Source organism: Plectrocnemia conspersa, unplaced genomic scaffold (assembly GCF_051122295.1).
Source record: "Plectrocnemia conspersa isolate PC_06_02 unplaced genomic scaffold, ASM5112229v1 ptg000013l, whole genome shotgun sequence".
Lineage (NCBI taxonomy): Eukaryota > Metazoa > Arthropoda > Insecta > Trichoptera > Polycentropodidae > Plectrocnemia > Plectrocnemia conspersa.
In genome coordinates, this window is record NW_028277177.1 from 27997455 (window position 1) to 28013886 (window position 16432).

The 16432-nt window shown below is 33.9% G+C and overlaps 2 protein-coding genes across 3 annotated transcripts; both read left to right on the top strand.

The window, feature by feature from the left end:
* Positions 1-1689: 1689 nt before the first annotated feature.
* On the top strand, positions 1690-3169 carry LOC148227757 (uncharacterized). 2 transcript variants are annotated; one of them, XM_088201826.1, is made up of 4 exons: positions 1690-1946; positions 2012-2165; positions 2244-2543; positions 2615-3169. In XM_088201826.1, exons 1-4 carry the CDS (start codon positions 1774-1776, stop codon positions 2927-2929), a joined length of 942 nt encoding a protein of 313 aa, XP_088057952.1. In that variant the 5' UTR covers positions 1690-1773; the 3' UTR covers positions 2930-3169. The 2 variants fall into 2 exon arrangements, with proteins under 2 accessions (XP_088057952.1, XP_088057953.1); XM_088201827.1 differs by lacking the exons at positions 1690-1946; positions 2012-2165 and having other exon boundaries at positions 2249-2378; positions 2438-2543.
* Positions 3170-13810: 10641 nt separating this feature from the next.
* On the top strand, positions 13811-16011 carry LOC148227758 (uncharacterized). The gene is made up of 2 exons (XM_088202654.1): positions 13811-14515; positions 14588-16011. The coding sequence occupies exons 1-2, from the start codon at positions 13932-13934 to the stop codon at positions 15102-15104; spliced, it is 1101 nt and encodes a 366-aa protein (XP_088058780.1). The 5' UTR covers positions 13811-13931; the 3' UTR covers positions 15105-16011.
* Positions 16012-16432: the final 421 nt, after the last annotated feature.

The window sequence follows — 16432 nt, forward strand, 5'->3', positions numbered from 1 at the left end:
TGGCTGTATAATAAATTATAAATTCACCCCGCGCCGACATTTATATAACCGTTCGCAGTTATCTCCGGCGCGAGGCGCCACTGAAATCAGGAATTCCGCGGGGAGCAACGCGAGCCCTGTGTGTAGATTCGCTGATATATTATTATGATATTGTTGCTATATACAAAATATATAAATGCTGTTGCGGCCGAGCAGTAATGTGGCGACGAAACGTTTGAAAGCATTATGTACCTATATATTTACTAGGTTAGAGGATACAGGGTGAGTAGTGTTTGTAAATATTTGTTATTTTCAACCATTCGAATATAAAAAAATCCAATATTTAGAAAGCAGCAAAACTATTTGTCTCCTTTTTAAATACATATTATTGACTTAAAATTAGAATAAAGTATCGCTTAATTTATTCCTATAATAATAACATTTGCTTAAAATGAGAGCACAGTTTTATTTAATTTATTCCTATAAATATATAGGAATAAATATATTATATAAATCTTTCGATTAAATGTCTCTACAAATATATGATCAGTTTGAACTTATTTCGTATACGAAAATATGATTCTCTAAATTAGAACATATAATCAAACAACAATAAAAATTCAGGACAAAATTAAAATTTATAATTTCTAAATATACATACATATTGTACGTATATTTGGATAATCCCCCGACAGTTGATCCCCCTGACAATTGATACCCCAAAGTTTCTTAAGTATTTATATTCTGAAATACCAGCATTCGTGAAGGTTATAAATATATTATAATACATTTAAATAGGGTGGAAGCAAATTTATAAAAATATTCCTGTCGTGAAAAATTAAGTATAATCTTAGATAATGAAGATCGTTAAAGAATTTAAAAAAATGAGAATAATTACAGATATTTTTATTCAAAACTATATGTGTATATATTTGATTTGTATCTAGACCATATTTTCCGCAAATTTATAAATAAATAAACGAACAACAGAGAAAACGTTTCAAGATATCGTAAAATTAATAAAATAAAGATATATTATAATAAATAAAATACAACTTAATATATGTATATATAATAATTAAAATAACTAAAATAATTTATTTATTTTTATTAAATCTTCTATTGTAACATTACAGGCGTAAGCTCAATACGTTACAACTGGGTAAATCTGTACTGAGTAAGTCAATAAGATATAATGAATAAGTATTAACAACAATACTGAAAGTCTGGGAATCGGTGACATCTATATTTTTAATTTTTATGTGTAATATAATTTATGACCAATAGATGACACTGCAGTTAGGGCCGGTTTTTATTTAAATAATAGCGCATTCTTTTTTGAATAAAAATTTGAATGCCGCTGCCAGGGCTCGAACTCTTAACCTCAGAGTTATTAGTCTGATACGCTACGGACTACGCTATTCCGTCCTTAAAATTTAATAAAATACCCTATTTAAATATAATATTATATATTTATAGCCTTTACAGATGCTTGTATTTACAAATATAAATACTTGAAGAAACTTTGCGGGATCAATTGTCAAGGGGATCAACTGTCCGGGGGGCACATTTCCGATCCGACTAGCCGAAAGCCGAGTGTAGTTGTGTGCGTGCGTGCGTACGCGGCTTAGCGACGGTGCTGCCCTCAAGTGTCAATCGAGTGCAACTCTTTCGGGCAGTCGGATTGGAAATGTGCCGATGGTGCTGCCCTCAAGTGGCAATCGAGTGCATTGTCGTTTGCTTGTAACGGTCGTTTACGCGTGGGCGTCATTTGCTTAATAAATAACTACCACGATGGAACATTTTCCTAAATCTTTCAACTACGTCGAGGTTGACACTAAAACTTTTCGATGTGATATAAAGACGAACGAGGAAGCGGAGCGCTGGATAAAAGAATACAGTGCGTTATCCAGAACAAGTTGGAATTGTAAGAGTATGAAAAAAAACCCCACAAGATATATTTCACAGTAAGTACTCTAATTAAACTAATAATATAGATAACAGTTCTTATACACATACATAATTATTGTAGCATTAGGAAAATATGTCATCATTCCCAAACCTGCAAACTTGACCCTTCAAAAAGAACGCATGGAAAATCAAAAAATTTCTATTGCAAAGCTGAAATAGACGTTCTTGTCAAAAAGGTGACTTGTGACACAATGAGGCGAGATAAATATCTGAAGGTAATTTCAATATGTTATTTTCCTTTTGATATATATAAATCATATTTATACATATATGAATTCTGTTCAAATTTTAAGGACGGATATCAAACGATAATACAGTTTATCGGAGACCATAGTCATCCTATAATAAACGCAGAGACATTATCTTGCTTGCCTCCATCCGAACATATCAAAAATAAGTTTTATGACTATTTTGATATGGGATTAAAGGTTGGCGAGGCTATGAGATACCACGAAGCTCATCTGCTATTAAAATATAATAATTGTAGCGTAGAAATGGCAGATGCATCAATTAACCCAAAAATGCGTACTGTTATTTATTTAAGGGAAAAATGGAGAGATTACACTTTAGGTCCACGTAACGACTGTCTCCAAGTAATTTATATTGAAAATGAATACGTTCGCAATGTTGTTTCTATGAATTAATATGTATTTATCAATTGCAGATTTTGAAAGAGAAGATACCAGTATATGAAAAAACAGGACATTTAATTAAATATTATGAATCACCGTTTGCTCTTGTTATTATAACGCCAATGATGAAAAGAGCTCATTCTCTGCCTTTGACTAACGATATTGTGTTCATAGACAGCACTTCCTCTTGCGATGCGGAAGGCCATTCAATTACTTTTATTTTAACGGCATGCAGCATTGGAGCTGTTCCTCTAGGCGTTCTAATTACAAAAGGGCAAACACAATCTGAATATCAGGCTGGATTTCAGTTGTTTAATTCTGTTGCAGGTATCACGCCACAACTGTAAACATCAGGCAGTGGTATAAAAATATCATGATAACTCAATTCCCAATTCACCTCCTTTAACTGCTCAGGCAAAGCACGAAATTGCATATTTAGCTTTTGGTGAAAAGACTCCGCCAATTGAATTTTTTATACCACTGCCTGATATTTGTGACTCTAAAGTTTCAGTTAGTTGCAGCAGCAGCAGCAGCGTTAATATTGCTCCATGTGACATATCCATTGTTGATGGGGATTTTAAATTAAATGAAGAGAAAGAAATAGTTTCAATTGATAACAACTTAAATGTAGACATGAAAGAAAAATTTGCCGATTTTTTTTTAGATCTTAAAAATAATTGTTTTGCATCAATGAAGGGAGTATTTGATCCTGATTTGGCCAAAAAATTTCAGGACGCTATTAAAAAAGTAGCTACTGATAATAAAAATAGAATTAAACGTAATTCTGGTGCCAAAATTAAAGTTCAACCAACGGCCATTAGTAGGCGAAGGATAGGTATAACCAGGGGCAACTCAGTTGTAGCTTCTGGTCGCCCAGCACTTTCAAATAAATTAAAAATAAAACGTTTAAAGCGGTTGCATAATTTAAGTTTTAATATTAAAAATAATAAACCTAATGGAAAGTCACATGGAGCAGCACATTAATGTACGTATGTATGCATTTTTTTCATTTTGTTTTTATATGTCCTGTCATTATCAGTTTTCTTTGCTGATTCTTTCTGATAATTATTGTAGAATCAGCGGATAAAATAAAAAATTGAAAACTGAACGATTCTTTGATTTGTTTCAAACTATCCTTATACTTCATCAATTGATTTCTTCAATGTAGCCAAAAAAATAAGTAGATGCTATAACTATAATTATGGATTACAATGTAAATATTGAAAAAATATTTGTATTAAATTAATAACGAATGAATTGATTCATATACGCCATGAACTAGGGCTTTGGAGTCGGGGTCGTGACATTTTAAGCGGAGTCTTGGGATGGTAGTTTCTCGAAAGCAGCTGCCGTGTCGCCGGATCAGTCCAACGACACAACAGTTTTTATAACTCGGGATCCCAACTAGTTTCACAGGATTGTTACAAAATACACATATAACAATTTAGAAATATATTTCATATGAACATAAGAAAAATGGTTACAAGAAGTAAATATACATAATATAAAATATAGAATAAAATTATATAATACAATTTAAACCTGAGAGATCGCTTGGCTAAATCTCCATAATGAGTTCAGTTTTGTCTGACTGTCTTTAGACTGTCTGCGATTAATTGCAACTGGCTGCAACTGGCCATGTATGGAGAGAACATCTCCTTTTATACATTACATTCTTTCTTAATTAAAATATTATTAGTTAATTACTATTTCATTATATAAAGTACATGTAATTACATTTGATTGGTATTTAATGATAACACATACAAAGTTCGTTCACATCAAGTAATTAATAATTTAACAATAATGTAACAATAAGGGTGGGACATAACACAGCGTTATTTATGTTGCTTACTTATAACAATGCTTAGGCGCTTAAAATAAAATATTAAATAACCATTTTTACTGTGTTGAGTAAATATATTTAAATGGGTCGAAAAAGAGCCGAGGTACTAAACTGTAAAGTCTATTTGAGAAACGGATGAAGGTTAATGAAAATATGAACTTCTATTTGAGCAGTTACGATACATTTTGAAATACATTTACTCAGTGGCGATTTTCAAAGGCAAATGTTCGCAAGCATGCAGTTACACGAATTTGACGTTTCAAGTTGCACTCGATTGCCACTTGAGGGCAGCACCGTCGCTATGCAGCCGCGTACGCACGCACGCATACAACTACACTCGGGTTTCGGGCAGTCGGATTGGAAATGTGCGTCCGGGGGATCAACTGTCAAGGTATCAACTGTCGGAGATCAATCGTCTCCGAACCGTATATTTGAATGTATTTTTTTAGTAAAAAATATATGGTTTACGTTGTTTTTTATTCATTACACTCAAACAAAATGTTTTATTTATTACCATAGTATAATCAATCATTTAAAACAATATTAAGAATAAATAAAATAACACAATATTAATATTAATATCAAAGAGATAAGATAAGATAAGATAACTTGCAAGTGCATAATATGAAAAAAATGTGTATCTTTTAGATATATAAAGTGTTCTTATACTCAATTTGTATGCTTCACTGTAAAATAATTACCATTATAAATAAAAATAATTTTGCAGATACCAAAAAGATAAAAATGCGCAATTGTCCTGGGGTAATAAACGCTAATCTATAATTGAGGGAGTTATGCGGTTGATAAGGTAATGCGTTAGTAATTTTAGTAAGTAGTAAAAATCGTAAATGTGTCGTGCAAGTAGTTAAAAAGCGTCATCCCGGATCGATTCTCACCGAAACAATTCCAATGCACGTATCTAGTGTTAAGATCTGTAGTTAAAACCACCGAATCCCAAGACTAAACACCGCATCGAGATCGCGACAGGTCAATTCACATCCTGGGGATACTATTTATTAATAATTTCTGTAAAATCAGACTTATAAAAATGTTGAAAGCAAATACCATTAAAACATTTGCATTTTTATCAAATTTTCAATTTTTTCGATCCGCTTAAACGCTTCTATGCAAAATTTAAAGTCAATAATATCTGCTATTAAACTAGACATAAGACTGTAATGAACCACTTTGTTTAAAATTATTCGAAATATTTCACCAATTGCTAATTTTATTGACCCCCTTTAAAACTGGGTCTTGGTTGAATATATTTATTTATTTAACTACAGTTTTGCATGTGTTTCGATACTATTTATTTCACAACATCTAACTAATAAATATAACTGTGAAAGAAACATTATTTTTTATGTTAATATACTATAGGTGCTTCTAAAATATTTATAGTACTATCTGTAAAGATTATGCTTTTCCAACTCAAATCAAAAAATTCTTAAGTATTTTTAATTTAATATTTGCGATTATTATAATATAAAGAGTTTTGGCATTGTCAAACTTAAAGTGTTTCGTGTCATATAAAACACTAATGATATATGGTACCAACCCTTGTCGACATAAACGGCCCTTTTCAAAAGATTCGATGATTGATGATGACTTGAACTTTTTGATACTAAGGCTATAAGGGTAAAAGTAACGTTATAAAATCCCATAATTATATGTTGTGTGTTTTATAAGAGAGTAGATTTATAATTTATTGTGACAGCTTATTGTTATGCGGCAATGTATACTAAAAATAAATTTCTTTCTTTGATTTTAAATATCTATTAATAATAACTAAATCAGGATAAAATATATTTAAAAAAAGAGTAATACAGATATGCATAGAAATCTAATATGACAAAGTATTGTGGGAGTGTGTGAATGTCAATTTAAAACATATGTCATATACCGTGTTTTTTTTATCGAATCGAGAAATGCCATCAAACTGAAGATATTTATAGTTATCCATAGTTGGCGTTTCGTGCCGAAGGAACAGTTTTCTGGCAAATTTCAAATTTAACGCCAAAGTGCTGGAAGTTAATTAGCAACTGCTCGAATCGCTAACGACGTGCTGAGAAGCTAAACGGATCCGTGACGAAACTAAGTTGTCATCATCATTATAATATTGTAAATAAGTTCGACGTTTCAAAGATGTCGCGTCGCTTTGATGTCGCGCGCGATATGCGCGACACGTTTCGCCATGTTTGCGATTTCAGCGTTGATTTTAGAAACTGAGTCACTAACTAGGCGGTTGAAATCGGTTTTGGGTTTGTAACGAGATTGAAGTAATTAGCAAAAAGGTTAACTCTCTAAAATTTAATGGCATCGCCTTGCAGTCACGCGTCTAATAATATAATATATTATGTACAAAGTTATTATTAATATAAATCATTTTGATAGATATGCTATAAATATCTCACCCAAAAAATATGACCCTATTATCATTGTAAACAGACAATATGAAAATAAACTTAATGTGAATGGTAACAATAACAGAAGTTAAAATAAAAATAATAAAACTGTCGGGACTACTCATCAACTTATTCATGAGGATTTTATACGCATTGGACTTTCTCAGAACTACTTATTTTTTGTCAGCATAAAATAAACGATTACGTTTTAAGCGGATTTGCATTAAAGCACTTAAATAAAAACCGTAGACATGTGTTAGATTTGCTGTTCAAATATCTCATAGCGCTACAGTCTGATGTGGGCTTTGGCCTCATCCAAGATTATCTTTCACCTTTTTCAGTAGCTTTACTATTCCATCTAGCCAACATAGTCGTGGTTTGTTTGCGCTTTTTTTACTTTCAAGATTATAAAATGTTAATTGCTTTGCAGATTTCTGACTAAGACGTTGTATTTTATATACCTAACGACATCAGCCTCCTGATATAATTCTTATGCCTGCACTACACTCTCTGGAAGCTGGCCAAGGACGGAGAATATAGTGGGGTTACTTCGGTCGAGCTCGGTTCTGCCCGCTCTAAAATCTCTCGGAAGTTGTCCGAGGTTAATGAGAACGGGAAGTAAAGTGGGGGTAATTCAGTCGACTTGGCCAGTTTCGAGCGCTTTCAAACATTGTCGGCAAAGGGACCAAAGTCAAAGAAACCGAAGTCGGAGCTGCTCTTTCGAGCGCGAGTGGTGAGATACTTCCCCTTTCGCTCTCTCGCGTGTTAAGTGGCGAGAGTGAGAGAGATAATGATATGGTGTTACGCAAACTAATGTAACTCGGTTAAATTTCAGTATGCGCGCAGGTGTCCTATGGTTAGCACGCATGACGAGCGCTGCATCGTGTTCACGTGGTCAAGTTATAATACCACATGCTTATCAGGGACTTCAACAGACTCTTACTGACATCTTTGAATATTTTAGGGCACCAAAAGAGATTAACTATATTTTTGATAGTATATTCTTCTAACAGATATCGTTATTATATTTTTTTTCATATAAAATTAAATAATTAAAAAATAATTAGTGGTACTTAATTTTGTTTGAAAAAATCTTTTCCAATATCCTTATGTATTTTCCTAGATTGGTTTATATAAATATCACACCATAACAAATTCTTATTTATAATCGATGGCGACAAATTCTAGGATAGTCACAGATGTGGTTTTCGTATTCTGAAGTATCATTTTTATGCCTTATGGCATTTTTCAAAAGCCGACAAAGATTTTGCGTAAATTGAATATTTACGACCGAAAAGTTTTCACTGATATTGTATTGGTGAGTGCCCACACAAACTTTTATAATTAACAGTAGCGTAATTTTAATAATATGACAATTTAAAAATTGCGATTATTTGGCACATTTTTCGATCGCGCTCAAATATGCCAGCTGTGCGGACGTCATTCATGCCCGCTGTCCGGACGGCATATGAAATTTGTGGCAGTGCGGCCGCTACTCGGAAGTCGGTGACCTCGGCCGACTTTAGTTGAACTTTGGTTTGGACAATTTCCTGAGAGTGTAGTACAAGCATTACAGTTCGTTGTTGACACTCTAACAAGTTATTTATAACGTAACTTAGACAGACGATCGTGAACCAGAAGAAACTTCTGACTAATCTTGATCATATGCATATGCTAGTTACTGTACTAATTTCACATTATTTCACTTATTATTTTAAAGTGCAAAATTATATTTTCAATGACTATAATAAAGAGCCGGGATGGGATCTATTTTAATACTCAGATTCTGTATTATATATGTTAAAGATTTCTCCTAATTATAAAGGATGTATAAGTCAAGACACAGTCGTACTAAATCACTTCCTTTACACACTTTGGTCAGGAACTTCACAGAAACTTAAATAATAAATAAGAGTTTAGTAGAGCTCTCAACAAAGCGGAGATACGCCGAATTGAGAAAGTCCAAAAAAGCAGCTGCTTATACTCCGACCGTCGCGTCGATTAATCGTTGATTTCAAGACATCTGATGCTGCAGTAAGAACAGACACGTGTATAGATTTATTATTGTTTTTTTTTCGAAAAAAATGAATACAGTAAGTTTAAAAAATGTATACTAAAACTCTTGATTTGTGAAGTAGCAAAAAAATAGATTTTATTCAAGATTCGAAACCTTTAAAAGATTCCTGATAATTAAAACAATTTTGAGAATTAAAACTATCATAGTTAAACTGTAATCTCATTGTAAAGACAAATCATGTCTCTTGCCAGATAAGCTTTTGTATGCTTTTATATATAATATATAATTGGGACTCACATATTCTCCAAACCCAGTGAAATATTTTACTAAGTATTTCGTTAAATGCTCCATGGTTTGTCCGGCTTAAAAATATATACCCTCACCAATCATTTTATTAGATTAAAAATAAAATACAATTACGTTAAATAACATAACTAAAATAAATACTACTGATCGATATTTATGTTGTCTCAAAAATCATCGAAATCTCTACCACATCACACTATTGTTCAAGAACACTTGTTTCTGCAGGGGATTTACATAATCTTTGTACATACGATTTGTTTATTGTTCAAATATTAAAGTGGCAACTATAAAATAGGGATATTTGATCATAAATTGATATATTTACGATTTGATTTGTTTGTCTATCTTCTTTACAAAAATAAAATGAAATAAAGCAAACAAAACCGAACGTGCCGAACGCTTTCAATTAATCTGACAAAGCCTTCCGATTCGGATGATTGAATCGTTCAAAAACCAATTCGCGCTTGCCATCTGCTGTCAATTTTCACCTATGGCGTGTTTGTATAGGATGAGTGAAAAATCAATCGTTCGCAAGGAAAGAGGAAAGATGCAAAGGCTGCCGCGTTTCACTAACAAGAATTCGAGTGCGTCATATTCCACGCACAATACGCAACTTGACAGACATGACGGGTTTTCTATATAAGATTTCAGATGATGTCTACTTCGTGGATATATTCACATATATGTATATATAAACAGACTTATATTATGTAAATATACACTATTGAATACAGTAACAAGAGTAACGACACAATTAAAAGCACAGCGTTGAATCGATATCAGACTTTTTGAGTTCAGGTAAAGTATCTTTGCCTTGAGCGAAACTGTTTTACTAACAATGAAGACTTGATTGCATATTTAAAAGATGTGGGGAGAAGTTTATTTATTATTTCGGCTAAAGATCAAGCAAAATGAATACGAATAGGAGAAAGCATAATAAATTATATTACATACGCAAATGAGACTAATGGCAGTAAATTTAGAAATTAATATGGCTGGTAAAAATGTTTTTACATTATTTTTACAAAACCGTTATTTCAATTATGGTCCTAATGATAAAGAAAAGACTACTAGATCTTAATAAAAAATATATTATGTTTTCAATATGCTTTAAAATAAATATACCATACATAAAACATATTTTTTTAAGCTGCAATCTATAGTTAGGTATTGGAATTTACTTTTGTGCACAAAATCGAGAAAACATTTTTTACCCCCTAGTGATTAGACTTCGGGAAAAATGGCTGAATTTGCTCTTTCTGTTGCGATATAGTGCACGCGTTGATCCTCATTATTTTGATGTGGTCGGAAATGGGGGAGCGAAATAACCTATCTCTAGCTCTTGTTATTTTTTCAAGTATCTTTTAGGGTCGCCTTGGACCATTGCCGAAATTATTGGATAATTCCTAAATGCTTGAAATCGCATCTGATTAGATTATAGTGAAATATTCACGGAAACTATTTGCTATAACTATAAACTATATTAAATAAATATTATTTAAGATCGGAATAGTGTAGTCCATTAAGTCGCGAGTTCGAGTCACGACAGCATACTCAAATTTTTAATCGTAAAAATGCACTAAATAAAAAAAATAATAATATAATAACTACCATAACAAATCTTCTAATAAATACTTAAGCAAATATACTTTTTTTATTTTATTACTTAACACTAGAGCCTCCAATTCGAGTAATCGAGTACTCGATACTCGAGTATTTTTGTCTATTTTTCAAGTACTTGATAATCGAGTATTTTGAAAATTACTCGATTAATACTCGAAATTAATTTTTTTTTAAATATTTCAGAAACAAAAATAACTTTAACTCGGTCCTGTAAAGGTTAACGTCTTGCTTTTATTTGGTGTTTATGCCCGAAGTCCTGAGTTAGAGCGGTTACTATCAGGTATAATTTTTTCATAGTTCCATAGTTGCATAGTTCCGGTCGTCGGCTATGTTAGTGAGTACGACGGAGAAATTTCTTTTGTGTTTTCTGTTCGACAGTCCCGACTTATCTAATGTATGGCAATGAACAATATGAAATATCAACAAAAAAAAACTTAGGTTTTATGACTATGCAGTTGTAGCGTAGTGTTGTCAATTGTTTATACTGATCCCTCAGCTTAAAATAAAAATCAAAACAATTGTGTGTTTTAAAGGCATTTAAAGTAAAGTCAGTTCTTTGCGAACCGTTTAGCTCTAGAGTGAAAGGGATTCACCCAAATACATCTTCGAACGATATAGATTTAAATTCTTCGCATTAATCAGAAGGAGTAGAATATTGTATATTGTTAAAAGAAAAATCTATTCAAGAAGAATTACAAAATACTATTTTGTCAATAGTCGAAGGAAATAAGAGAAAAGCAGAGAAGGGAATGAAAGAAGAGAACATAAAAAGAGAGTTCAAAAAATTTTATATCTATAAAAAGCAAACAGATATAAATTAGAAGCCTTATCCAACGCGTTAATGACAATAAGACCAACATCAACAGCAACGGAAAGGGTTTTTTCCATAACGGGAATAATAAAACCAAAGGTTAGCAGTAATATTAAATTCGAGACACTTTTTGCAGTATTGTTTTTAAAAAGTATGTTCGTGAAGTTAAAATAATTGTAAAAATTAACATACTAAGTGTTTTATTTATTTATTTATATGTGCACGAATTTGAATAATAGCTATTTTGGTACATTTGGTAAATACTCGAAAGTACTCGAGTACTCGAGTATTTTAAAATTTTAATATTCGAGACTCGAGTAGTTGATGGTTCGAGTAATTGGAGACTCTACTTAACACAGTCTGTTCGTCACAAAGGCTAATTTTAAACTACCACAGTAGCGACATGACATTTGCACATGTCACTCTCACCGCCAATTCCAGCTCAACTGTGCAATTTCAAAGTAGAAAATTAAACTAAACAGCGACGTGCTGATGACCGATTATGGGCATACTGCATTACGTTAAATGATAAATAATATTTGTTATAATGAATTAGGTATCAGTTTATATCTATTCAGAACCGGTTAATAAAGCAATTTATAATTAATATATATATATATATATATATATATATATATATATATATATATATATATACATATATATATATATATAGTGATTTTTTATATAAGTATAAAAATTAATATTTTCTGAATTTATAATTAAATTAAATGAAAATAAATGCTTTACTAACTATTATATATATATATATATATATATATATATATATATATATATATATATATATATATATATATATATATATATATATATATATATATATATATATATATATATATATATATATATAATACATTATAATATACACATTTACACGTACTGACTTCATTACACACGTCCTTTGAACATAAAACCTAATCAGCTTTATTATATTCGCGCGTTCATGCAAACATATTTATGGTTAAAACCTTAAGGACCTTCGAAACTAGGCGAAGCTTAAAGTTTTTAGTTGAGCCCGGCAAGTAGTATGTAGCTAAACCGCTAAAGTTGAAATCAAGTTTTCATTACATGTTAGCACACAGCAAGTGTTCATTATGAATACAATGAGCGGTTTAGTTACGTCTTAACACACCTAAGTCTAATATGATTATTAATTCGCACTTTTAATTGAATTGAATGCCAGTCTTAAGTATCTTATCAGCTTTTAAGCCCTTGAGTTTATAAGTGATTTTTGGCGCAACTATTTAAAATTGTTCACTCATTATTTGCTCAACCGGACGTTGTCCCAAGCAATATTTACGCCAACAACTTGTGACTAAATTAAATACTATTTGGCGTGATAGTATTTTACTGTAGAAACTCCAATCAAATCAAATAATAATTTAGCGCAACACAAACTTTGATTAGAAGCACAATGAGCGGATGAGGCTTAATGCGTATCTAACAAATTCGCGGGGACACATTTAACGAGATCATTTCAATCAACATTAAAAGTGGAATAACGAGCTTTTTGTTCAACGGAATGATGCGATCAATCATTTAAGCCCGATTAATTGACAACGCCGTGATATTTTCCATTAATCGAGCGTAGCTCATTTCCACGAGCGCATAATCAAAATAAAAGTTTCCCATCCCTGGTCCGGTGTCCGATGGTGATACATTAGTTCATGTGACATATTTCGTATATGTTGTGCTTAGATACGCTACAATATAGGACAAATGTTACATACATATAAAAAATAAGCAAATTTGATAAAAAAAATAATTAAATAAATAATTTTGTAGAATTTATCACCAATATGTGTTTATTATTATTTATTTATATTTTAGAAAAAAATCGTTAACGATATCATTGAAGAGAAAGAGAAAATTATTTTTCTGAATAGTCTTTCTATTCCATTTTCTTATAATAACGACGGTGTACATTACGAGTGCGAGTGCACTGAAGTGCCATAAAAATTTCGTTAAAACGACAGGTGCACACCTCACTCGGATTTTGTTCTAGATATGTATTTTTGCATCTTTGTGGAGGTAGAGAGAGAGAGAGAGAAAATACTATAACAAATATGCAACGAAGAGATGAGAGAGAGGAACTGTCGTCTACTTTTTTTTTTCTGCAACAACCGCAAAGTTTCGTTTTGGACCAATGTTAGCACCTGTCGACAAGAACACGCGCTTTAAGAAGATTTTATATTCACTCTGCTCTGTACCTCAGCGGTGAACGGACGCATCCGCGCCTGCTCTCGCTGCCGTTCAAAGCTCCGACCCCCCACCCGCGACCATTTGCAACAACTACGACGCCAGAGACATTGCCGGCGCGATGAAGAAGACGCTTACGCGCAAGCGTGCGGTGGGTACGTTAAAAGCGTACCTATCGCCATCAGCAGAGCATGAATGGCAGATGCCAAAGAAAACTGCAAGACCCTCTACTGACGCCAACCTGTTGCCGACTTCAAGTCATAACAGGTATGACAAACTCCCCGAAGTTGCCGGGAGTAAACACGCAAGAGTGCCACCTGTCATCATGGAGGTGGTTGGCACACATCTCCAGACCATCGACCTCATCAAGTCGATGACCAAATCAGGTAATTTTACCCTCCGCTACACCGGAAGAGGTAATGTTTCCATCCAGTGTGCGACGCTTGAACTACGAGCGACCCTGATGGATGGTTTGAAGGGCCGCCGTGCCTTTCACACCTTCACTGCCGACGAAGACAAGACAGTTAAATCTGTCTTGAGGGGGCTTCCTGAGGTTCCCGTTGAAGAAATCGCTGCTGATTTGGAGCGGCAAGGATTAAGCGTCGTCAAAGTAACGGCGATGAACACCAAGGCAGAGACCTCCTCGCGGCTCTACCTGACGCAATTTTCCGCTGAGACGACAGTGACGTCCATAAGAAGCATCCGGTACGTTTGCTTCACTAAGGCCACGCTTGAAAAATACAAGCGTAATAAGTCGCACGCGACTCAATGTTTCAGATGCCAGCAGTATGGCCACGCTGCGAGGAACTGCCAACGAGACCCCAGATGCGTGAAATGCACAGGAAACCACGCCACTTCCGAATGCACTAAAAAAGACCGAGAGACGCCAGCAACCTGCACTGGATGCAGCGGAAGTCACCCGGCCAACTACAAGGACTGTCCTCGCAGGACAGAATATCTCCTGCAGATGAAGAAGAGGCAGCAAAAGCCACATACCGCCGTACTGACCGCACCCAAGCCAACGTTCGCTCTGGAACAGAGTCAGTTTCCTGCCCTTCGGCCAACGAAACCAGCAGTGAAAAAACCGACTATCGTCCCGGAAGCCACCCCAATTAAGACGCAACAACGCCCCCAAGCGCGACAGTCTGAGAAGCCCTCATCCGAAGTCATGTCTACTGATGAGCTTCGCAGGATGCTGACTATCCTCCAGGAAATCCGAACTAAGGCCGGAAAGTGCGCTAGCAAAATTGAAATTGCTTTGATGATGGTCGAGTATCTCGATGACCTCTTCTAAAGAAGACATTCAACTCATGACGTGGAATTCCCGTGGGATCCGTAATAAAACCGGAGAGCTGGAGCTGTTAATCAGTGAGTACAAACTTGATATTGTCGTAGTCACCGAAACTTATCTAAAACCACATGTTAACGTATATTTACCTAACTTTGCCTGCATTCGGAGGGACCGACCCTCAAGGCCAGGCGGAGGGGTCGCGATATTTGTTAAAAAATCGATAAAACACGCACGTATAAACACTAACACTAATAATCTAGAAACCGTCGCGATTCAAATTATTCATAAAAATAAAATAATAATAATTGCTGCGGGGTATAATTCGCCTAGTGACGAACTGCTCCGAAGTGATCTAGATTCGATATTTTCTCTAGGAGACTCGGTCATTCTGACTGGGGACTTCAATGCCCGTCATATGCATTGGGGCTGTTCTGGGGCAAATCGATCTGGAGCGTCACTTTTTAACTACTTGAGCGACTCTGACACGATTGTTAACTTTCCAAATTCACCGTCGCATTACCCTTCCAATCACATGACGCCGTCAATTCTGGATATTGCTTTGGTTAAGGGTAACTTAAATACGTCAGAAATGTATTGCGTTCAGGCATTGTCTTCTGACCATCTTCCAGTGTTATTCTCGCTGGAGGGTTCAGCGGAGGTAGTCTCTGAAACGCTTTTTGACTATTTAAAAGCTGACTGGAAAAAGTTTAAAGATATAGTCGAGTCTCGTTTGCAAGATGAGCGACAGAATTATACTCCGCATAACATTAAACAAATTGACGATGATATCAGTTATTTAACATCCGTTATCGAAGAAGCCAAAATATCATCAATACCGACGCGTAAAAATCATAATAATAAAAATCAACTTACTCCACAACTTATCGAAATAATAAAAATCAAAAATAAACTAAGAAAACAGTGGCAAAATAATAAATCTCCGCGACTTAAATCTGTAATAAACCGCGTAACTAGTTATATTCGCGATAAAATTCAGCAAATAAAAAACGAATCGTGGACGCGTAAACTAAAAAATCTAAACCCGGCAGATAATTCCTTATGGAAAATAACTAAATCACTTAAATATAAACATTCGGAAATACCCCCATTAAAAAATGGAAACACCATCGCATGCACGAACAAGGATAAGGCAGAAAATTTAGCCAGCGCTTTCTCCACATCTTATTCGCTTACTGTAAATTACTTAGATTCAAAAATAGACAACAAAGTCGCCCGTGCGATACGAAATATTAATTCATCTAGCGTAGATATTAGTTTAGTGAACAAAGTTGGTTTATCAGAAGTTAATAACATCATAAAAAATTTAAAGA

Excerpts from the sequence above, each read along its gene's own strand:
- LOC148227758 (XM_088202654.1), top strand. The coding sequence starts at position 13,932 with ATGAAGAAGACGCTTACGCGCAAGCGTGCGGTGGGTACGTTAAAAGCG. Across the intron at positions 14,516-14,587 it reads ACGTCCATAAGAAGCATCCG|ATGCCAGCAGTATGGCCACG; the intron begins GTACGTTTGCTT and ends TCAATGTTTCAG.
- LOC148227757 (XM_088201826.1), top strand. The coding sequence starts at position 1,774 with ATGGAACATTTTCCTAAATCTTTCAACTACGTCGAGGTTGACACTAAA. Across the intron at positions 2,166-2,243 it reads GGCGAGATAAATATCTGAAG|GACGGATATCAAACGATAAT; the intron begins GTAATTTCAATA and ends TCAAATTTTAAG. Across the intron at positions 2,544-2,614 it reads CACGTAACGACTGTCTCCAA|ATTTTGAAAGAGAAGATACC; the intron begins GTAATTTATATT and ends TATCAATTGCAG.